Raw genomic sequence first — 25,365 nt, 5'->3', positions numbered from 1 at the left:
TATGTTTTTATATTGTCCTGGTTTTCCATTGTGTTGGAATAGCTGCACTGATTAGTTGTCGACGACTGTGAGGACGTTCCGGTTTCCGTCACGGCTTTGAACGCAGCGCACGAGTTGCATTTAAGCCGCCCAAGAGTTCAACTAACCTTTACACTTCTAGAATAGCTATCTTCTATTCTTTCAGTGGTTACTGGTACGGTGCTTTACATTGGTGCTCAGTCTAACCATAATCACCTACCGTAACAACCTCAGTACAAGAATGGTCTGCTCTACATAGAAATGTAATGAAGGATTTTTGTCTCCTTATTTTGTTACAAAGGGTAAACGTTCAGCAGTTTTGATTGTAACCTTATTCAATCACTTTTAAATCTTAGTGAATGTAGGCAATTCAGCAGTGCTAATGTACTACAGTTAGATCCATAGTCTGCTACTTACAACTTCTGTCTTTTGTCTACAGAAACAGATGAGAAGTCTGTACCACATATGAATGATAGAGTGCAACATTGTCATATTAGATATTTCAGATTGTCTTGATTTCCAGTGAAGCTTCATACAGCCTACGCACCTGATTTGCAAAGCTGACTGCATCGGGGGAGTGAACTGCACTCCTTAAAAACAGTACTGATATGAAGAGTGTCATTCCAAAATGAGATATCTACCTTTTGCAAAATGCCTACTCTTACAAAATAATTGCAAAATGATGAAAATGAAAGCTCACTGTCAAATATCGTTAAAGCTCCTGCTTATCTCAAGCCCTCTGCTTATAAAAAGTCAACGAATGTAATCATCTGTACTTTGGAACTATTGAGCAATGAACGCTAACAAGGTTTCTTGTTATTTTAAAAATGGATATGTAGCTTTTTTGGAATGACATTGTTCTTTTACATTGTGTGGATCCAGAGTTTCAGGTGTGGAAGACAAGATAATGCCAACTCAATCAACAGTATTCATTCAGCCTCAGTGCATGAAAGCATCCATACAGACACACATAAATACACTTCATTTATTACAGTGAATGATTTGCCACTACATCCCATCCTCGATTGTATTTTTTCCATCATGAGGTAATTTTTGTGAGAAAACAACTTTTTCTACCTGACGCATTTCTAGCTTTGCATTCAAATTGTTTTTACGTCTATTTGTCTGAGACTGCTGAGGAAGGTCTGCTAGCAGTTGTACGTAATGGATTTATTTATACTTTTCCTAGAGAAGTCATGAGACAACCACTGACGTGCAGAACTTTGTAATGTTTACCACTTAACGTCTAGCATTTCAGGGCATCACAGCTCAAGGCGCCTTTCTTTGATGTGTGTTTTCTTATGATGAAACGTGAAAAAAAAAGTGATCCGTAACTTAAATGTTCATGGGAACAGAATCCAATATTTGTCTTCTCCTCTCAGTTTGTACATAGGATGTGCTCATTGAAATTTATGTACAGTCCTTTTGTAATAAACAGCTCATTGAAACAATAAACTGAACTGTGTATTGTGTGTACATGAAGCTGGTGAAAGAGATGACAGATACATATTAATAGCATAATGTAACTATGTACATTCATAAAATACATACAAATAAATAGCATCATACATGTGAGAATAAATAACATCTAGCAATATTCTCTATTTGCTATTATCACATGAAGCAAGTTGAGTCAGAGAAAACATATTACAAAACCCTAAAGCACATCATACATCTATAACACCGGTGTAACGTGTGCACTGGTGTTACACACTTTTGTAACCAAGGTACCATTTGGGCAAACTGTCTGTACACATAGGGCTGCACCATTGGCTAGAGGGCAAAGTTAACCCTGACCTATTTTTGGGTGGAAGGATAAAGGATGCTTCTCAAAGTGGCGGGTGTCCAGGAGGAGGAGGAGGGATGAAGTCCGGCGGTGGCTCAGGTAGGTAGTCTTCATCATCCATGGAGGTGGGTGGAGCAGGAGGAGGAGGAGCAGGCTGCCGGCTAACCTGAGACGTGTGACCGTTGGTTCTGGCTGATATGAGAATAAATAGATGTGGGTTTCTACCACTTATTCATGTCAAAAGATTCCTGCTTTCCTGTCTTTCCCTCCGTTATTGTCGTTCTGAAACATCCCTGTATGTGTGTTTTTGCCTGCAGGTCCTAAATGCATGGCCTTACCTCTGTGGGCAGTAGGCGGTGTGTACGGCCTCGAGGCAGGTAGACTGGACAGGTGCAGAGTGGAGGACAAGGCTGAGGCTCTCTTCACTGCAGTCTGGTAGTTCTTATATAGGACAGTCCCATACTAAATGCACAGACAGAGAACATACATGTTTAACGGTCTACTTCCTCTATCTGAAAACCAAACATTTTCACATTTTCTCTTGAATTTGAAACATACAAAACTTAATTCAAGTTTTCATTTCATTGTTCACGGTACAGTGAGGAGTTGTATTATTGGCAGTGTTGTATCTGACCTTGGCTACTCTGATGGAGTTGACCCAGAGAGACAGTGTGTGTTCATCATCACAGCACAGGAACTTGATGTACTGTGACTCCTTCTGGATGCAGGGATGCTGGGGAAACAGCACAGGCTGAAAGTTAGAGCACTCTAAAGAAAAGACATTTACCTCTGCTCTCCCAGTCTGTAGTTTTTGCAGTTCATCCAAGTGCCAGCAGAGAGCAGGCAACACTCAGGTTCCCAAGCTGGAACAGAACTGTGGACCACATAGCTCCAAAACAATGCTTTAACAGTGTCAGAGACTTTAGGTTCAGATTAGAGCAACATTGAAGGTTGAAACCTGAACAACATTGGCAGAAGTGTCTAAGACAAGACCAGAACTTATATGTGGCATTTATATGCATATTAACAAAAAAGATATGGTGTAAAATGCAGGATTATGTAAATGTCGCTGTCTTCATCTGTGAACCTCAACCTTTTTGCCTGGCAAGACCTAAAAACAAAGCGATGCCTAGCACTCACAAGCCCAAATATGGTTCTATAAAGGACCTGAAAATGGTTTGTTAGGATTGTACGACAGCAGAACCTTATTTGGTGCTATGAAGAACCCTTCTCTTTAGCATGATGCTCTAATGGTTCTACCTAGATCCTTTAGGTGCTGTAAAGAACCTTTTAAGAAATGCACAAAATGTCCAATATCAGCAACACTGGGTTCTTTATCCTGATTTGCCAGTTTTGTTTTTTGTTTTTTTAACAAATCAGAGGCTTCTTGCTTGGGGTTCTTTAAGTCATTATGGTTCTATGAAGAACCAATACTTAACCAAAGAACACTTGAAGAACCCCTCTTTTTCTCTGTGCACAATGCATACATGCATGCAAAGAGAAATTAACTGACATTTACAGTAAACTGATGATTTAATTTCCCCTTTTCAGGCTATTTAAATGAATTAATAAATTATTGGAAAATGCTAGATGTTGTGAATATTTATTATTTCACAAAAAAAAATATCTTTGTCCAAATCCTCAGGATGAGAACCGCTTGTCTACATACTGACAGGCTGCCTTCAGTTGATAAAAGCAAAAGCCTTCACTGAAACAACAGGTCAATGCAGGCAGCCACATAAGGAGTTTTTGTTGACTTCTCATCAGTCCTCTCACTTCCCCACAGCATGACCTTAGCCATAACAGTCACTATCATTATCAACATGTACTTGCTCACATATGGTCATTTCCTGAGAACATGAGCCGGATCTGATGCGGCCAGGAGGTTTCATGTAGCCACAACCTCATCAAGTTCAGCTGTCTGCTCAGTCTATACTTGTTTTTGTGTGAAAAGCCATGCTGATGCTGCCTTACAAATCCAAACAGCACTGACTACCTGAGCAGTGAAGGTGAAAAAAAAACCCTTTAAAGTTCATCTCGTATTCCAAAGTTGTGGATTGTGTGTAATTTAATAGCGTTTATGGGTCTAATTTTGGTTGATGTTAGTTTTGACCTTGACTTTTAAAACAGAAACAAACACACAAAGTAGTTACTGCAGTTTGCCTTTGTTGCAGCATGGACACCTGATTGGCTATGGAATGTAACTGTTGCTATGGCAACAAGTCAAACCCTTCAACACACAGCCCAACCCGGATGCGGTTGTCATGAGTTTGTGACCCCGATTGCCCTTTCAACTGGAAACCACGAACTCCTCAACCGCACACAAACACACACAAACACACACACACACACACACACACACACACACACACACACACACACACACACACACATACACACACACACCAAAAGCCACCAGCCACCCCTCCACACCTGGTTTCATTCTCTGTTCAGGCTGTGTCTGGGCCAAATTAGAACGTCTGTTACATGATAAACTACCAGCAGAAGGCTGCAATGTCTGTGGTGACCGTCAAGTTAAGCCGGACAGGTCTAGTTCAGTCCACCTAACTCTCGTTCGCGGTCTGCTTTCCTGTTTTCTGTGTCTCTCTTTTTGTCTCCCTCCCTCCCTCTCTAATATATACATCTTCATGTTAAACTGGGTGGGTTCTGTGCATGTGTGGTGCCAACATGTTGTAGAACGTATTGGGATGTGTGCTAAAAAACAGCTTTACTTAAACATGCACATGAGCAAAGATATTTCTCACAACGCTGCAGAAAGACTACAAGCCTGCAAGCAGAAAAACCACACTAGAATCATTCGCTACCATTAACCACTTAACTTGGCCGCTCTATGCTAGGTCATGTATTATTATCCAAACATTATATGGCATTTGGCCTGTGAAGCCTCTAGCTGATCAAAAGTATAGAGATTACAGTTGTTTATCTTACCTTTAGTATGAAGCAGAAGTCAGTGGGAGCTCTGTATTTTAGTTTATAGTCGTTGGTGGTGTAGATGTTGACTTTTTCCAACTGGACAAAGCAGGCGAGGTCACTGGATGACTGTCAGACGGAGAAATATAAATAATAACTATAAATTCATAAATTATAGCTATTGCGTACAATATGCCTAATAACATAAACAGATATATTTTTATAGCATTTTTTTTTCATAATATTACAAAGGGCTGCCAAACCAAAGAATTGTATTGCATTGTCATTTAAGAGCCACTATAAATTAGGGTCGTTTTAATGTGAGGCTTTTCATTATTTTGCCAATACACTATTTGATTTTCAGTGATGGTGTGTGTGCATGTGTGTGCGTGTGTGAGTGTGAGAGAAAGAGAAAGAGAGAGAGAGAGAGAGAGAGAGCGAGAGAGATATTTTCTCAATCACATTGTATGTTAGTTATTTAGTATCCGATATCAAGGGTTTGCTCTTGACATTCTAGTGGTCAACTGATTTTTTTGCGCTCCCTCAATAAAGAAAACATTTCAATAGCGTGCCATTTCTTTTTATTCAAAATTTCAAAGAAAGTATACAATCAATCTCCAAGACACAGAACAAAGCCTCCATGTGGGGTCGGTTTGGAAAGGGGGGGATAACTTTCACCGAAAAATGTATTTCTTAGAAAATAGTCCTGGTTCATGCAGAGAAGTCCAGATTTAGTTTTTCCTCTAAAGCACAAACAGGCTCCTCCTTTCCATTTGTTGATCTGAAACAGAAACACAACATAGTCACACATTAAACGACACCAACCGCAGTTGTTCACAGAAAATACATCTCACCAATCTCACTCCATAAAAGCCAATGGAAGATATAGTTTTTAGTTTTTAGTTTCAATTCTATATTCCATGTCTGCGGGAAACTTGGTGGCTCAACCAATTAGTAGGTGCATTTCCCATTTGAAAAAAAAAAAAAAATGGGAAATGGGTTTTCCTTTGAAAAACACATTACACACCTGAAACTACACTATGAGGAAGTAAAGCTCACCTATAGATCACTGCTTCACTGACCTGGTGTGTTGCTTCCTTCAGGTCATTCTTACTCCTGCCCCATCTCATCCTCATCTCCTCCATCTCTTCTTTCCCTCTCTCCAACTCTGCATGCTTGCTTTTCATCAGCTTTTCATCTGTTCTTCTTGACAGATGACTGTGGTCTTTGTGTTATTGTTGGGCTTGTCGTTGTCCAGCACTTCAGCTTTTGCCTCCTCCTCCTCCTCCTCATGAACCATCCTTTCCATCTCTTCCTTTTTCCATCATCACATGTGCCTCTGTCCTCAGATGATTCCTGCATCTCTCTCTCTCTCTCTCTGCGGCATCAAGGCGCTTCTCTTTTATTTTCACAATTTGCACATCTGCCTCATGCAGTTTAACTTTCATCACTTTCTTCCTCTCTAATTTTTTTTTGGGGGGGGGGGTTTCAGAGTTGGCCTGGGCATTGTTGCTTCTTGCTGGAGAGGCTCTGCGCTCTGTCTGAGAGACAGAATGGCGTCATCCTCCTCCTCACTGGTGGCGAGGCCCCAGTTCACAGCATCTGTCCTCACTTTCTCCAGCTCCTCTCTTTCCCTTCCTCCATCTCGCCTCCCCGGCTCTGCTGGATGCTCGGGCCGTCAGATGAAAGCCATCGACGGCTTTACGCAGGGAAAACAATTCTCCTGTCTCTTTCTCTCAGGGCTGCTGCCATTTCCACTTTCCTCCTCTCCAGCTCTCTCTTCTCATTTCTCCATGCTTTACACCTCAGCCAGAAGGTTGTTGACAGTCTGCTACAAAGACCTGGACCCTCATTTATCAACATAAGAGGGCGTAAACCATGCGTACGAGCAATTTGAAGTGAAGAGTGGAATTTATTAAGCCGTACTTAAGCCTGAGAATGTGCGTAAATTTATGCGCAGCCCTCACCAAGTGTTTGAAAAGTAGAATTAATGCCATCTAGCTAGTGAAAGGCCACCAAGGAAGACAGGAACAGCCAATCAAATGAACAGGCTTTTATCATAATTAATATAAAATGCTTCAGTTACAATAGTTGAGACTACAAGTACATGTTAAACCATTCATAAACAATTTGGACAGTGCACATTGCCTATATTACGCACCATTTAAGAATACTTAAAATGCCTAATTGACAATCATTTAAAATTATTATGGGTGTTGAAATTCTGGTTGTAAGCAATTTATGACTACAGATTAATCATAGAAGATAGAGAGTAAAACAGTGATTGTGGTAATCTAATCATTAATGAATTTCCCAACAACACTGAAGCTGTCAACTGGCATATTGCCATAAAAGCACCATCATTCAACAGACACGCAATGCAATTTCAGCTTTGCTGAGTGTCATTGCTGAATGACTGGATAGATGGCTTACTGATAAGTGTAGTCTTTGCAATATTTTGATGTGCCAGGCTTAGAGAAATGTATTTATATTATTGGTAACACTTTACAATACTTACAATATTCATGAGATACTGGTTCATTAACATGATGTCTAACAGTCTCTTCTTAAGTAACTTATCATTATCTACTATATAGTACTTGACTGAGAATTATTCAGGAACTACTTGTTAATTATTTGTTAACTAGCAGTTTGTTCCTGATTTGTTCCTTACTGATTCCTTGGTAACTACTAAGATTTGATTTTGTGTACCATATTATTATTTATCCCTACAGGAGACGGGGCTAACCATTAAAGCTGTGGCTGATGACTCTCTCACCAACACTTCCCCAACAGGAAGTTGGTTCAAAGTGGCTGCTCCATATCAGCAGGCTGCTCTCACGCTGTGGCAGCATGCGTTGCCTCTCTTGTTGACCATAATTCCTTTTTTGGCAGAAGTCTTCAGGTTAAACTATATTGTTTTATTTCAGCCACTGACTAAATGTTTTGCTTGTTTCTACCACTTAGGGTTGAAAAAGCACTTTTTGGTTTGCCTCAGTTACCAATTACCAATTTCTGCATCATAAAAAATGATTTCAGTTTTATGTGTTGGTTAGAACAATTCCAGTTTTCTTTCATTTTTTAATGCCTCTGGGGCAACAACAACACTGGGGTGAACAGTGTATCATGTATTTGTTGTTACTCTAAAGAGACGTTACAGTCATGACAGATATGACTGTGCTGTACAATACTTTCATTATTGTTGCCTTCACTGATTTGCATACCTTAGTCTTTCCTTTGGGCACATAGTAGATGCCTGAGGCCCTGAGCAGGAAATAGCGTTGTTTCCAAGTCTTCTTCCCGTCTTCCTTTAGGAACAGCCAACCCTCAAGGTCAGGAACGATCAGGGACTGGCCCTCAAAATTCTCCTGCCGGGTCCGAGGGCAAAGATCACATGCAAAAATGAAATAAAAACAGGCGGATAAATGAAAAGTTTAATTCCAAAATGAGATATCCTCCATTTGGAAAAAAAAGACACACACTCCTACGAAATAATAATATATGAAAGTAAAACGGAATAGGAATAGGTTATAAATTATAACCTTTTTAGGATGGGGTTGCCTGTTTTTTAATGATTGAGTGAGAGCAGGTCGCTTTTTCCCCCATAAAATCAAGCATTTTAGAATAATACCTTTTATTAAACACATGAGGTCTTGAGGCTGCTAAGACATTTCACTCCGTAGATGGACTGCACAGAAACCGGATTTAATCTCAGTAATTTCACGCAGTGGAAATGTGTGTTTGGCAGCTGACCTTGATTAAGAGCTCTTTGGCTCGTTGTTTTATCTCGCTCAGAAACGTCTTGTCCTTCTTCCACATGTAAAACACCTTCGGGGCGAGAGAGAGAGAGAGAGAGAGAGAGAGAGAGAGAGAGAGAGAGAGAGAGAGAGAGAGAGGCATGACTTGATTTACTAATCATGCATTAAACCATGGAATTAAACTTTTCGGTGATGAAAATACACAACTTTTCTTCCACACTCACCTGGGGGTCTTTGAACAAAACGTATTTCTGAGGTCTTGACACGAAACAGATTTTGTTTTCACTGTTGCGGGTCCACGCAGACAGAGGCTCCACTAAATATTCATGGTCCTCAAAGCCCCTTTCTGAGAGACCGAGCAAACAATGGGCATCTTTTAGTAGAGAAACCCAGTGAACTCCTTTCATATAGTTGTGCAATGTCAAATGTTTGTGTGTCTGATGAATGTACATGTGTGTGTGTGGAGTAGCTGTGTGTCTCACCGCTCTGCAGCTCGGGGTTGGTCTCACACAGGCTCCAGTCTGCGCTGCGATCGCAGTGTGTCTTCTCAAACAGGTTGTCCAAAACCTCTCGGACTGTCTGCCTCTCATCCACCATCAGTGTCTTGGAGCTGCCGTCACTCATCATCACCTTAATTATCAGCTACAAGGGGGGAAACACAGCACAGCCATTTAACTGCATAGTCAAGAATATCCTATTTAAACTATGGAATTACAACAGATGAATGACGGAGACAGGCTGCTGATGATAAACATAAAAATTAAGACTATAACAGTCTATAAAGAACGACATGACTTTACCTTCCTCACTTTGGCCTCTCTCAGCTTCTCCAGAGCCAGTTTCACTTTGTCTGCTTTTGTCTGCAGTTCACTCTGGAAGCACATTACGAGGATGTGATCAAATTTTATCCATGTTCGTGAAATGATGGCGATATATTTTTATGAGCACTGATAGTCTCTAAGGTCACCGTTTGCAACGCTCTGGAAGATTCAACAGTATGTGGTACCGGAGCCTGGGCGGATCCCGGTGCCGGACCCCGAGTCGAGGTGGATGGTTGGTTGTTGTCTGATCCCAGGTCAGCCACCAGAGCGTCCAGGTCATGGTCCTCCAGTTCATTCAGAGACTCTGTAAGGAGAGAGGGGAATGAGATTCATCCTGTCGTCACCACAGCACACTGTAAACCCACGGAGACAACTGAAGAATGGATTAAAATGTTGCATTTAAAGATCCAAATCCACTCATTTTTGTATTTAAGACTTGATTTTGTCATCGCTCCACCCGGTGGAATGACCGTCCCACTTCAGTCAGAACAGCAGAGTCACTCCCCATCTTCCACTGGAGACTGAGACCTTTTCTCTTAAAGAACTGCCTCACCCCACTAAATCATTTCCCTTCCTCCATATTCTCCTCCTCTACTCACTCTAGCATACATTTATTTTGAAGCTTTGAAAAAATCCCCTCTCCCTCACTCCTTAGTTGGGGGTCCAAGCACGTTTCTTTCTTTCTTTCTTTCTTTCTTTCTTTTTCTCCGCTAAAAGTGTCTGCAGCTCAGAAACCGTAAGTCCTACAGCAACCATATTTGGCAGGTGGGCTCCTATGGCCGTATATTTGTCTGTCTTTTCAAATTGTTTGAAATTGGTTATTATTTTCCTTACTTCTACTGATCATTCTAGGGTCGCAGCATCATTGGCAGGGCACTATGGCTCTGAGCCTTGACCTCTGACCCTTGCTTGCAAAGTTGCTGGTATGGAAATTGCAGCTTATTCTACTGTTGCAGTCACCGCAGGTCGCTCTGGATGAGAGCATCAGCTCAACGCTTAATAAAATGTGTACTCACCATTCAGGTCTGTGAAGCCGATGGAGAAGTTGCTATCTCTCTGTGAGCCGGGTTCCCTCTCTGATGCCTCAGCTTCAGGCACAAGACTCTGTATGGAAAGGATTTGATGATATTTTATTCATCCGTGTACGGTTGACGGAGGGTTAAAGTTGGCTGGCACATGCTTGGAGTATCAGGTCCCACTGCTTTGCCCACACCCATAAGTGACATTTTGATGTTTATTTAGAAAAAAACAAACAAATATAATTTCATATAAGATGTTGTATGTACATTTTTTACTAGAAGTACTGTTACTTTGCTGATATTTCACTTATGTAGAAGAAAAAGTACTGGTGTAAAAATTGACTTATGTAAAAGTTAAAAGTAGCTCATTTAAAATGTTAAAATGAGTAAAAGTTAATGAGTTTAGAAAAGTTACTTAGTTCCATGTGATCTTTTCTACATAGTTCAAACTACATTCTTTTAACTGGAATTGATAAATTACAAAATGAAGTGCACAAACAAAGTAAAGCCAGATCACTCTTCTCTTCTTTGCTGACGGACTGTTCACTGTGACAATGTGTCAATTTACGATTGTCCAGTTTCTGATGCTTATGGAGAGCCACAAAATTTGTGCTCTGTGTACACAAAAAAGCTATTCAACTACAGAAACCATACTTCCACAGTTGTGCAGAAGTCATGATTTGTGACAGAAGTTGTGCTATATTTGTATTTTGGATAACACTAACACTTGTAATCAAAGAGCCGCCCAAAAATAAAAGAAGACCATATGCGTCCTTGGAATATTTTTTACTTTGAACTTCATACCCAGGAACGCTCTTTCATTATGTATCTGATCCTGTTTAATATCAGTGACTTTGTTTCCTGCACACTTTATCATGCTCTGTTTTCAAGCTTGTTACACAGAACATGCTGCTCTCTGTTTCTGCACAGAGAACAAATTACGTAATTTCATAAAGAAACTGATTAGCAGCCTGAGGAAGGTCACTAAGATCAAAATGCTGCTATTTCTCTGCAAATAATGAAAAATAATTGCATTTAAATCGTGTTGCACCCAGATTTTTTATATTTTTGGATAAAGAAACTGGTTCAAAGCTGTGATCTTGTCCTCTCATTTTCCTTTGGGACAAGCTGCACTTAAGTAATACCCCAGCACCCAAGTCATCGATCCAGCCTATTGTGGTGCTAACATGTCTATGAATGAAAACACAGGTGGTAAAACAGTACGCAGCTGATGTCATGGAGGAAAATGGATTATATCAAAGCTGTAATATTTTCATGAATAACAAATGTAAGTCCTCACAGGCTTAATCACACACTGTAAACAACCTAACCGTAGCTGGGCAGACTGCCCACCTGTACACAGTGCTATGTCTGCCAGCATGCAGCTGAACCCTGATGACTGTGGCTGAAAACACATGTCCTCATGCCGGAGCTCATGGTTAAATGACACCTCCGAGCCTCGTAAGTCAGGGATCAGAAAGACTCTTCTTTGTCTGCTCGCTCCAAGGCTTTAAAGCAGAGAACGGGCCCAATCAAGGCAATAACTGGAATTACTTCAAATCCCTTTGTTTCCCAGACTCAGAGAAGATGACTGCCTTAATCAAAATGGTTTTCTTGCAAACTTGAGTAATAGTCTGTGCAGTGGTGTTACCATGATGGCTTTCCCATTAAATCTCTTTCAGTGACATACATGTAGAGCCAGTCTGGTAGGTTTAATGGTCATGTAATGTGAAAGACTGATCCCATCCTTAGGGCCGCACTCTTTTAGCTTATATGGAGGGGATTCAAATGAACAATAATGAAATGCCCACAGGCCGGGGTTGCATCGATTAGAAGTGTCTAATGTTTTTCTTGGCAAACTACAACAATATGATGAGCAGCTTATGTGTGCTTTAGGAAGACTGAAGCGGTCCGATCCAGATGGGATGACTTCACATCTCAGCATTGTCTTACATTTGTCTGTACAGTGCTTACTTTTCAAAACAAAGACTACCATGTCTAATCAGCTAATGTCCTCAGATTACGGGATGCCCTGACTCACGTCTTGTGACTTGTTTCCCGCTTCAAAAACACTGACGGGAACGTACGACAAGAGCGCAGGAATCTCAGCTCATCTGGTCACGTTTTGAGAAAGAATGTGACGAATGGAGCAAAGATGTTCGATGTTACACTCTTGTTCGGTCTCTCCACTTTTAGATGAATTTTACTGATGCGTTATGGGAAATAAGGAACACACACGCTCCTAAAATCTCCTGATGATAACTTACCTGAGTGAGAAGATCCATCTCTCCCAGTAGGTCACTGAACATGGCGTCTATGTCTTCCATCTGGGAACAGTAGAATACATAATGGTGACTTTACTAACAGTCTGACACAGGGGTTGAAGGATTTTGGGTGCCATCTTCATTTAAGTTAGCCTCCAATCAAGTTCACTCTTACAAAATTAGTGCCCAGTCAAACTTCCATCCTTGAATCGTTTGTTATACAACTGGAAATGCTGAGAAACAAAGTCTGCTGAAAGGCCTGCATAACAATGGACATTCTTGTGGTACAGAAATACAAGCATGCACTCTCTCTCACACACACACACACACACACACACACACACACACATATACAGCTCAAGATCCACTTTGAGTGTAATTGTCATAGGTTTAACAACAGAGGAACAATGAGAAATCTGCGCTCAATCAACCCACTGAAAGAAGCAGAAATACGATCTGCATTTCTAAATATGTGTAAACTATTTGCACACACTGCGATGTGACCGCCATGACTCCACAAAGTGACAGAGCAGTATGTGACAGGCTAAAATGGCTTCCATGCTGTGAAGCTGTAAAGTCACACAGACTGTTTTTATTAGACTCCAGCAAGACCAGAGAAGAGTCAGCAGAAGAAGAACTGTGATCACTCACACTATGGCGTGTTTTCCCTTAACAGTGTTGTTTTGTCATCTCTTTTTATGGTAGAGAATGACGCATCAAGCCGCATGCAAAAATCCGTCAGCTTAAAGTTGTTTTGCTCACAAGATATCGTAGTACCAAGACCATTTGCTTATCAAACATCACAGATGAGCTCAGCACTAAAAGGTTTTTTTTGTTGATGCCTATAGTGATAACTCATGGCTAAGATTTTAATGATTTTCATGTGCTTTACTTGACTTAACTGTTTTATATTTCCTTTGTAGATGAAGCAAGTTTCATGAACCATCATCTCATGAAATCCATATAACTCAAAGTCCCTTGGTAGAGCGCAAACCTCTGCCAACGCTGAGCAATTTTCCAATTTGCAGAGCTGCAGCCTCGGTAAAGATTTATGCTTGACTATTGTTTGTCTTGCAGGTTTGATTTTCACACAAAATAGCACATGAACGCAACGCTGTTTAGCAGTCCACTTGGAAGTACCAGATGTCGGACTTTCCCACCAGCACATGAACGCAGCATAATAGTTATGGCTACAAAATGCTAATCGTCTAATGGCGGAAATCCCAGATCTGGATCACCACCAACATCTACTCAACTGATCCTTGGCCTAAGGACTATTTGTCCACCAAATTTCAGCCAAATATGTTTTTTTTTTAGATATCTTGCTAATAAACAGACAAGCAGACAAACGGGTGAAAACAAAACGTCCCTCCAACTTTGCAGAGGTAATTAAATGTAATTGTTGTTAGTCTGTAAAAAGCGCCTTTTAACCTTCCTCGAACTGTCTTGGACAGTTGTCTGGTTCCTAATAGATTTCAGTTTCTCAACTGCTGAGTTGGCTGTTTCAACCCATTATCCCATTGTTATTAAGACCAGCAGCAAGGTTAGAAATAACTGGGTCTAATATTGGAAGCTAGGTATAAGCCTAGGTAGGTAGGTGCAGGGTCGTGTAGGTGAGATCTGATCTGTCTGATCTGCCTAATTCAATGAATCATCCCACTTGCTAACCCAATTGACATACCAGCTCTCACCTGCCCCTCTTTCCCCTAACACCCAGGCTGAACAGCACACCATAAATAGAACAACGGAGGGTGACATCAGATCCTGTCTATTGGTCAATGTTAATTCCTGAAAAATTGGCTGTGTGGAGATTCCAGATTTTCATCCGGCAGCATTTTGAGAAACTCAGTGTCTGAGTTTGTCCATATGGACACGGCGTCATGCCAGCTTTAAGGTCAAAAATACATCTCGCATGTGGAGCAGCTTACAGACCAAACTGAAGAATGAGCTCTCCCCTACTTGCCAACTCTTTGAGATCAGTGCTGTGAGCTATTATCAATAGTGTAATGGATATTAATATACTGTCAAGCCACAGCAGCAGAGAAAGAAATTAATTTAGATGCATATAAATAAACATCTGAAAAAACATTCTCTGCATATGAGTCATAAATTGTCACATTCTGTACATGTTATCTACATCTGTAATATGTTGACGTCTACATGCCTTGACACTTTGCCCTCTGTAGACGTGTTAATGTGCATACGATGCACATTTTGCACATCATGATTATTTGCTGTAAATTCACATATCTGTTTTCTTCATATTCCCATATCCATCTCATTGTTTTATATTGCATATACATTTATATTTTTCATTTTTCATATTTCATACGGTAAATTCATTTTTTTCTTTGCCTCAGTAAGTTCTACTGCTCTTATTTTGCACACGTTCTTAATGCTGTAATCTGTACTTTTCCCTATACATTGCATTCATACATTCTACTTAGCATTTACTTTGCCTTCCCCCTAATGCAAGCTGGGATTGGCTTGAATTCAGTGGGTAAAGACAATGAATGAATGAATGAATGTTTAGTGCTGTGCATGTCTATATAGCCCCCATTTTCCATATTCTGGTTTACATTCTATATGTTTCTGTTATTCTGTTTTTCTTTGCTGTATCCTCTTACTATTTGCTGCTGCAATGACTCATCTTCCCCACAGGGATCAAGAAAAGTTTCATCTTTTCTTAGTGTGTCTTAATTCGAGCAAAACAATGAAAAACACCAAAATAGAGTCGACTGCATTGTGACGTGGTAGGCTCTGTTATATCTGGAGAAAGAGAGAATAAACATGTTGATAGTGAAGACCTGGGTGAGTTTACATATGGGGAGAGCAAAGTAGACATGTGTTTGGCAGTGTTTAACTTCAACATGAAATATTCCGTACATTAGAGCTGCAGCTGGTGCATATGCAAAGTGCGTATGCTGCCGTATATACAGCACATTTGTATGCACAGTAAGCCGCTCATAAATATAGACTCTCCGTCTCGCTCTTTACTGCTCTCTCTCATACACAGATCCATGCACAGACACACACATGTACCCCAACATACACAGAGACCTATATATACTCATGCCTGTGTTCTGCAGCCTCATTCTGTGTTTACGCTGAACAGTAAACAGGCCGTCCATTAAACTGTAATGAGGTAAAAGGGCAGGCGGGAGGGGGGCTGGGAGAAAGTATTGTTTCCATATGAAAGTGAAAATCTTGTGAGAAAAAAATGAAGTTTACCATCCTGGCCACACAGGACTTCTGCCTTTCACATGTGGGAGTAAATCATAACTTCTGCTCCTGTAACCTATATTGCGTTGAAGTCTCATAAACAGCACATCTTACCTATATCTCTCTGTATAGATACAGAAAGATATAGGTAAGATGTGGTGTGACATATGACATACACTGGGAATAGATGTAGACAACAGATCTATTTTCTACATCTATTGCCAGTAGATGTCACATAGTGATATAGTGTGTTCATTATCCCGGGCCTCTGCTCATCAAAGCATACTGTGCATTACAACACCACATTAGAACCACATTTGTTTATGAATTCCATGCTCTCATCAGGCGTGTCGCGTCGTTGCTGCCGTCTACCACTGTGGTCTGTCAGCTCGCCTCACACATCAGCACGAGGAACCACCACGAGACAGACAGACAGGCAGAACGAGCACTGCGCGAGCCAGCGCGCGAGCACAAGAAGCCACTCAGTCAGCCTTATATGCGTGAAAAGGAATAGGAACGCCGTGCCTGTTGACAGTAAACCAACATGTTTTCCCTTTTCTTGTGGTCAAAAGCTCCTTACTGTTTTCTAATTAGTTGCACAACCATCCATTGGCTGCTGTGCGAGGACATGTGTTTGTCCTAAACAAGGCTGATGTGGCTGTGCAAGTATTTAACTCTTGAAGGGACTGGTCAAAGAGGGATCAATGTAGGCTTCCATAAAGGCTCCGTCATGACAGATAAAACAGACAGTACCAGTCAAAAGTTTGGACACACCTGATTGAATGTATAATGATTATTTTAAAAGCCTGAAATTAGTTTCTTAGACAAATATAAATAGTGAAGTTGATGCCTATGTATGAATTTCTTTCCAAAGCTTTTGCCTTCCCATCATGACAAAGGGCGGCTACTTTAAAGAAGCTAAAATATAAGATAGTTTTGTTTTAACGCTTTTTCTGTCAACTTTTTTTTGGTTATTTCATAGTTTTGGTGGCTTTAGTAGTAGTTTTTAATAAATAATAAATAAAAAAAATAGCCTAAAGAAAAATGCGTGTGTCCAAACTTTTGACTAGTTATATGAAATAGTAAAAATCAAGAAACATGCAGCTCATAGGCCTGCCAACATCTTGACACCAGATTTGTCCAGGTATTTTTACATAGAGGTTCTAGCCAAGACAGTATTTGTGTTGCTGTTGGTGTCGAGTGATGTTCACCATTCATTTGCTATGAACGCACAGAGCTGCAGCATCTCCTAAAACTCCTTAAAAACACATTTTATATTAACTTCCACCTTCATTTAAAATCTCCAGAGCTCTTACCTTTTCTGTCACGCGGACACATCAAGCGTCATGAAGTGTGTGTAGATAGATGCTTGATGTGTGAAGGCTCATGTGTGCACTTTTCACGTGGGTACTTTGCATACGTCATATGTCGACTGTACTGGAAGCGGCAAGAGCGCGTGCCTTCGCGAGATGTTGGTTGAGTTTCCTGTGAAAAGAGGAAATAGATTGAACTACGGCTCTCGTAAAAGCAGAGTTTTATCTCTAATTTCCCTTAAAATAGGTGGGTGGTTGGCTGCAGGTTGATGGTAGGGAAAGGGTCACCAAAGGTAACGCACCATATAACTGGGTAACGACTTTAAACGGGGTTTGACGTCGAAAGAAATTAGATTACAGAGGAGGGATGCGTGATTATTGTTCTTCAGCACAAGTTGACGTCAGCACGCGCAGATTCATGTGTGGTCCAATTTAGCTTGAGTGAGAAAGTCATTACAGTAACCATGCCTGCTATCACTTGCTTTGATCGTGTGTGTGTGTGTGTGTGTGTGTGTGTTGCTGTGCCATAAGAGTGTCCAGGCCTTTCAACAGTCTGTTAAAAATGTCCCTAATTTCATATTGAATGTATTTCTCATGCAGCTGCTTCTCAGCATTGCCAGTAACAAACTGCCACCAAGGGAGATTTACTGACTCGCTGTATGTGTGTATGTGTGTGTAGGAGTTTATTCGTGATGTATGCCATGAAAATGAGAAGAAGAAGAAGAAAGAGAGGGAAACGTTTAAGTGTGGTTGAACGTTTTCTAATGTGGCCCGAAGCTTAAATCGAAGCCACGTGGGGTCTGGGGAGGGAAATGAGAGTGGCAATATAAACTCTAATAAAGTGTACATTTTACAGGACCGGGCTCACAGTTCTACCTCTTATTTTATTTTATTTTTTTTACAGTATCACAGAGTTGTGTTTTCAAAAGTCCTGCCCCTGCACACTAATCCTACACCAGAGATAAGATCAAAGCTTTGATCCCACAGGAGAAGCAGTCATTTTCACACAACCTTAATTTTGACATGCCTTGTTAAAAATCCCACATGCCTGCTGACCCTGTCATCCAAATGAATGGCAAAGGAAATAGAGAAAAAAGAAAGAAAGATGTGTGTGAAATGCACTTCAGGCTAATCTTTAAAACTCCATTCACCATTCCACATTTGGCACTTGCCATGAATGTAGGGTCATTTCTGGTCACCCTGCATGAAGGGGGGGAAAAAAAAAAAAAATCAAAGAATCCCATATCATATTTCTAAGTCCAGACCCTCTAATTCCTCATCCATCCCCGGGGAGGGGGCAAAGCATATGAAATGGCCTGCCGCTTCCTAGAAATATGAGGATAAAAATAACACAGATCAAAATATTCCAAATATCTACCACATGCACAGCATCAATAGAAACAGAGTGACTCGGCAGAGTGGTATGTCCGGGAAAGCTACGGGTTAATTTAAGACTACGGGCGAAACCTGTTGCCAATTAGGAGCAGGGAGCGCCACATGTGGGCTAGACGAAGCTATCTCCAGAAGGGGCAAAAGGGGCAGAAACCGCCGCGCGCGCGATGGAGACAAGAAGCTGACTCGCTGTCCAATCACTTGTTCCAGATAAGTTGGGAATTAAATTCTGGGATCAATTATTCATTTGTGGAAAGTTTCTTTTTAAAGAGATGATCAATACAGGACCGAAGGATTAATGCGCAAAAAAGGCCACACAGAGGATGCGTAAAAGTGACGCGAGGCTGATCTAACCGTTTGGCAAGGGGGATAATTCCATTTTTTTTGTCTTTCCACAAAGCGATATGGCACTTATCTCTGCGATATTTGTATTCTGTGTCACACATTTGCTCAGCAGAGCGGAGAGCGTGTCAGAGATCTGCCGGGGGACGCACTGCTTTCCTGCCCAGGACTGGAGCAGACCGTGCGTCGGAGAGCATTGCCCGGGGCGCACGGAGCCAGCAGCGTCCCGACGGCAGTTTCACCACTCAGCACAGACCAGACAAGCGCAAATCTACCCCGGTTACCAACAGGACGCTCAGTCCAGTCATCATCAAGCCCAAAGCGCGCCGTTAGTACCGTACACTATCATCCAACCTCAGCGCGGAGGCACTGCGCACACGGCGGGTACGGATGGCACCAGGAGGGCGAACCCGAGAACCATCACGGCGGAGGTGTTCCATCCGGGCTGCGCCGGTGGGACCTGTCAGGGCGGCGTCGCCCCGCGACCGACGAGTAACGACGGTGCAGCACGGGAGTGCAAAGGGATCGAGTGTAAACTGCCCCTCCGGATGCGCCAGAAGCCCAAGCCGTGCGTCGGAGACAGCTGCGGCACGAGCGGAGGAGAGGACGGGAGAGGGTCCCCGGTGCATGTGACGGACAGAGCGGCACAATTTCTCGGGGAGTTTTCGGACTTCGGGTCGGAGCGTGGTGCATCGCCCTTGGGGATCCAGTTGACATGTGATCTGAAACCAGGTCGGTAACAGTCTCTGGAGGCAAATGGGTTTCTGGGGACTGAGGACAGAGAGAGATAAGCCAGAAAGATGGATAGCATCTCAATGAGAAAGAAAGAGAGAGTTACTCACTTAGCCTGAGTGAGTGACAGTCTGACTTATTTTACACTGCAGCCTTCTCCAGTGAATGATAAATTCTCACATAGGCCTATAAGTTATCAATAAACATTTGCCCTTTAACCTCGTTATCTTTCCCCTCACGCCATTCCACTCTGCTGCAGGCTCCAATGAGGTTCCCTCGGAGGACGCCCTTGTGCTGCAGCTGCGGCTGTCTAAGGGCCAGGAGAAGCTGGTCGAGGCCCTGCGGGGCCAGCAGGACGAGGTGAGGGAGCTGCAGAGGCTCCTCGGTGAGCAGCAGGGGGCGCTGGTCAGCCAGCAGAGAGAAATACTGGCGCAACAGAGGCAGATGTACGAACAGATGGACCAAGTAAGGCTGGTGTGATGATGATGATGATGATGATGATGATGATGGCAGCAGCAGCAGGATGGCATATTGATTAGAGAGGCATCCTTAATCTGGAAGACCTAGGGTCAAAAATCTTGCAGTTTCATTTACTTATTAATTTCATAAGTCAAAACAGGGGTTCTTATATCGTTATGATAATTGTGATGATGACAGTAATGAAATGTTTATATTTTTCCACTGAGCTGCATACTTGTTTGTGTTTTGGCTGGTTCCAGGTGAAGGCCCAGTACAACATGCTACTGGAGAGCATCAAACAGACTTCCTTCCAGGACCTGCAGGGGGAGCTAGACAGCCACATGGAGACCCTGAGGGGCCAGGTCAGGACCCACCAAGCACAGCAGGCCTTTGCCGTGCACAAGGTGGACATGGAAGCCAGCGTCATGGAGGTGTGGTGCTAAAATTCAATGATGTCTCAAGAGTGTATGTGAAGGGTTTCATTCCAAAGTGATATCCATTTTGAAAAAAAAAATATATATATATAATAAACCCTACTACCTGAAATTCATCAGTAAATATTAAAGAAATTGTTGATTCTTTCCTGATTCTAAACATGTTTGTAACATAACATTTAATATTTAATATCTTGATATCTTGATATCTGCGATACTTTCATGCCAGCAATCATTTTCCAATAATAGATGTTGTTAGATTACACATTTCTTCATACTGTATATAGTGTACATCCCTTTATTATAGCAAAAGCTTGTACTGGACTACAGAAGAAGTTTCAATTAAGAATTTGTACAGTAACCCTAACCCTTACATTATTTAATCTTAACCTAACCTAACCTAATCCAACCTCCTCTTTCTTCAACCAACATATTTTCAATAGATGTACTTGTGATCAGGGTACCTGTGATTTATGATAGCTGGTTAACTGTTACAACTGATGCACTGACTATAATGTAAATCACTGAGTAGCAGCATCACATTGACACCAACAGGTGGGGCGCTCCCTGCTGGCCTGTGGGAGCTGCGGCCCTGAGGAGTACTGTGGCTTCAGCAGCGGTCGTCCTCATTGCGAGAAGTGCACTGTCTGTCCCGCGGGCTTCTTCCTGGTCGCCCAGTGTTCGGTCCACGCAGACAGAATCTGCCAGGTGAGCTTTATTGTCTTTTTAATATGAAGTAAAGTATCTTTACGAGAGAGTAAATACACTTGAACCAGTGAAGAACATAAAGGAAGAAGAAGACAGGAGAAGAAGGAAATGAGGTTTAAATTTCAACTGCCTGAAGTGAAAATTGACTTTTTTACAGCCGTGGTAGTAGTCAGTCTATTGGTCAGTGCTCTGTCACTTCTGTGTGTAAAGTGTGTAAGTGTAAACTTGAAATAACCATTCACAGTGTCAATTTGTTTGTCATTACAGGACAGAGACGAATGCCTTGAAATATCTAATTTGTGTGGAGATCAACAGAAATGTCTCAACACCCCAGGTACAGAGAATTACTGAGAACTTTTGACAATTGTCCAATTTTTAAATTCTTAAATTTGCCTACATTCCCATACTTCCACTCCCTACCCCTTATCAAACAACTGAATTATTTATATTTGGAGACATTGCTATGCAACTATATAAGCAGACAATGACAATAAGTTCTCCCTTTCTCTCTGGTTTGCTGTTATCAGGTGGATTCAGGTGCCAGGGCATGACGGAGCGAGATGCCAACTCAGGAATGTGTGGCCACGCCTACTTCTACAACTCAGACATGGATGAATGTCAGGCCTGTTCTGAGTGCGACGGGGACCCCGTGGCCTCGCCCTGCACCTTTACCGCCGACGCCACCTGCTCCGGCCCCGCCGCGAGCGACGGCAGCCTCTCTCTGTCCTGGGCCGGAGACGTGAGTCTGCCCACAGCGAAAGGCCACATCCCGGGTCACACCTTCCCGACCGTGCGGCTCCAGATCCAGGGAAGGGGCGACGGAGGCCTGGTGTCTGCGGAGGACGGGCGCCTGGCGCTCAGGCAGCACGGCCTGGTGTGGCTGGACGAGAACCTCGCTCTGAGTCACGGCTGCCGCAGCTTCGTCCAGGTGTGCTTGCGCATGAACAGCACCGACGGCTCCGAGGGTCGCGACCTGAGCGGCGTCAGGGTGGAGCAGAGGGAGGGGAGGTCGCTCCAGAGCGTGAGCATCAGCGGGGTAGCGGAGGTCGCCCCGGGCCACCTGATCTCCCTCCTCCTCAGGAGCGCCAGCCACCACTGTAACCACAGCAGTGACGGGCTGCAGCTGCACGACCCCGCCGCAGCTCCGCTCAGTCTCTTCTGGCTGTCCCACGACACCGGGGCAGTGGCCATGACCGCGCAGGCGATGGCGTCCGCACACTACCACACCAACTACCGGCCAGTCTTCCGCACCACCTCGACCTCCGACCCCTACGTGGTGGGGCTGACTCACGACGGCCGCGGGGTGCGTTTCGCCGAGAGCGGCACTGTGCGCTTTGTGTTTCAGCAGGCGTTGTACTCCATGGGCCAGGCGTGCGTGAGCGAGGGCTTCCATCTGTTGGCGTACCTCAACCGCAATGGGACTGGCATGGAGCTGTGCCGCACCTTCAAACCAGGCGTCCACTACCGGGACACGTCCATATCTCTGTCTGGAGCGGCTAAAGTCGGCCCTGGGGACACGCTGGGCTTCGAGATCCTCTCTCCTGCTCAGTGCAATGTCCGCTACTTCGGCGACGAAACGGGCATCAGCACCCTCAGCTTGGTTTGGGTTCCCGCCGCCATCTCTTCCTCTCTCTCTGCCTCTGTGGCTCGTACCGGCCTTCCCTCGGGAGCCGTCCGAAACAAGCCGCTGTTCTTCCACCAGACCAGCGCCCAGGTGTCGCAGATGGGGCTGCCGGGGAAGGGATCCGCAGACCAGGGACGAGACTTTGTCTTCAGGGAGAGTGGGACCGCTAGTTTGGCTCTGGACCTCAAACTCATCCACTCCTGCAACCTGGTCAAGGTGACACTTCTCAGGCGAAGCGACCCAGAGGCGGCAGGAGAGCGGGGCAGGGAGGCAGAGGGAGGGAGGCCAGTCCCGGTGGCCCAGCAGGTGGGTGGCCAGATGCCCGAGGGCAGCCAGTGGGCCAGTGTGGGACTGCGGGCGTCCTTCCAGGTCCGTAACGGCACGGCGGTGTTCTTTACGTTGGACTGCATACGCGGGCGAATCAACCAGATCAGCCACCAGACAGGGAGTGGAGTGTCAATACTCTGGGTGGCAGCATAATAAAACAATATATAAATAATATTTTACTTCACTCTATGTTTGTTTATAGAATTTCCCAATCCAGTAGACCATGTTTAGCCTGTAGGTTGGACCAATTTGATTGTTTGGTTGTTAAACTGCTTGTTTTGGTAATGACTATAGCCACTATGATATACATTTTTTGTATTTGCTAATTTTGTGTCTTAACACTTACAAATTAATGTATCATTATGCATAACGTCATATTTATGTTGTTTTATGATTTCTACAGAAGTACAGTTAACGATGCATAAAATATCTAAGTTGGTAACTGTTGCGTTGGGGCTAAACATTTATATTTACATGATAATAGAGTCCAGTTCCAATTCAAGTAGTGCTTGGGCTATGTGCTTTTTTATGTTTAGAAATTCCATGTGTGTATTTGTTCTGTCTTATATTTATGTAATTGAGTTACTCTGTTGACGCCAAGGAAACTTTAGAAATACTCACTGTGACTATAGCATTTTCTGCTTTCACCAGAAGTGGTTTGCCGTACTGGTTTCATTCAGAAGTGTGTTCTTTAAGAGCATGTGTTTCATGTTAGCCGCCATTTTCTAATGTGAGTATCTACTGCATGCCTTGTTTAATGACCACTTTCTGCATATTATGGACTTAAAGAAAGTCCATGTGTTTCACTAAAGTCCTCTTGACATTAAACTGTCCTGGGTAGAGGGCATGCTGTTCTAAATATGAACACAGAGAGTAAGCTAAAGTTACTGTTTACCCAAACTGAACTGTAATAAAGTGTATATTTGATTTTTTTTTATAGTGAACCCAATAAAAAGGAATTAGTTTCACCAGATGTGCTTTGCTGCTGCCTCTGTGTAATGATGATGCTTTAGTGAGTGCTTGGTGTGACATTTAGCATTAAGTGGCATGAAGTCCTGTAATTTAAGCTGGTTATTAAACTACTGCTTAGACATGTAAGGCCATTAGTTACATCAATGTGTCCTCTAAGTATCCAGAGCTAGGCTATAATTGAAAGTTTGTATTATTCCTAAAACCGTGTGATTTTGCGAAGAGTTTTAAGTGGCATCACCAACATGACAAACTAACCTGAATATATCCCAAATTGAATCATGAGAAATGCCGCCATGTTTTCTGTCATGATAGGATCATATGTGTTCTTGATTGGTAGGCTTCATCAAAAACCACCATCTGCTCTCTCTTGACCAGCAGTTAGAGAGGGATAATCTTCCACGTACTCTTTGTAATCCCATCATGAGCTCTGTATTCTTATGAGTAGGCGCCTCAGAGTCAGCGAGAGGTGTGCAGGACCGAATCGAACACAGGTGCCGCTGGCAGAAGCCGCCGGGTGTTTCCCATTACACATCAAAGGATGGAGGTCCTCTACCGTGAATTTAAGCAGTTGAAATTCTATTAGACGTCCAGTTAACAGCCTGACGGTCATCCTACACACTTCCGCCCACTATCCTCTCGTTCCCAGAATGTTACCATTGCTTTGGCAGAAGATCAAAAAGCACAGTATGATTCTGGGCATATGTTCTATAAAAACTAGTAGACCAGTGGATGTTATTATTTCTTGTCCTTGTCTTTGAAGTGATGACCTCGGAGTTGGTGTACACCAAAGATTATCCAATAAATCTGATGTGCAAGTTGGTATCTTAGAGGAGCAGGTACGTTTATTGGCCCTGCAGGATCAAAAGAGTGCCGCCGCAACCGTTTTCCAGTTCAGTCCACTGATGCCTCCTGTAGTTCAGGCCTGCTTGAACAGACTGCTACTATAAATAAAGCATGTGCAGTAGTGTTTATGAACCTATCCTAACTTGTGTGTATGACCTTTGTCAGAAACCCAGACAGGAGACCAAAGACGATAAGCAGATCCAAGTCAAATGACAGAGCAGAAACAAAGCATATCATGAGACAAATTGAAACCACTCCCAGACTGATGGATGATTGGGCGAGTTATGGCAGTCTGGGGAAGATAAACGTTAAAGGAACAGGTCAGAGACCCCGATACACAGAGCTGAACTCCTCCGTCTGGCATGCCGAGATGGCCATTAGCACTCTGGGTAATAGAGCA

General features: G+C 42.9%; 1 protein-coding gene across 1 annotated transcript; it reads right to left on the bottom strand.

The window, feature by feature from the left end:
* Window positions 1-1,780: 1,780 nt before the first annotated feature.
* LOC139926796 (amyloid beta A4 precursor protein-binding family B member 1-interacting protein-like) lies at window positions 1,781-17,172 on the bottom strand. Its single transcript, XM_071918636.2, has 13 exons — window positions 17,136-17,172; window positions 12,601-12,660; window positions 10,331-10,418; window positions 9,461-9,618; window positions 9,294-9,365; window positions 8,976-9,135; window positions 8,718-8,839; window positions 8,489-8,563; window positions 7,960-8,103; window positions 4,754-4,864; window positions 2,439-2,537; window positions 2,143-2,266; window positions 1,781-1,996 (listed from the first exon to the last, which is right to left on the bottom strand). The coding sequence occupies exons 2-13, from the start codon at window positions 12,658-12,660 to the stop codon at window positions 1,848-1,850; spliced, it is 1,362 nt and encodes a 453-aa protein (XP_071774737.2). The 5' UTR covers window positions 17,136-17,172; the 3' UTR covers window positions 1,781-1,847.
* Between the last annotated feature and the right edge of the window lie 8,193 nt (window positions 17,173-25,365).

This window comes from Centroberyx gerrardi, chromosome 13, assembly GCF_048128805.1.
Source record: "Centroberyx gerrardi isolate f3 chromosome 13, fCenGer3.hap1.cur.20231027, whole genome shotgun sequence".
NCBI lineage: Eukaryota > Metazoa > Chordata > Actinopteri > Beryciformes > Berycidae > Centroberyx > Centroberyx gerrardi.
This window is presented reverse-complemented; position numbering and strand designations above follow the sequence as displayed.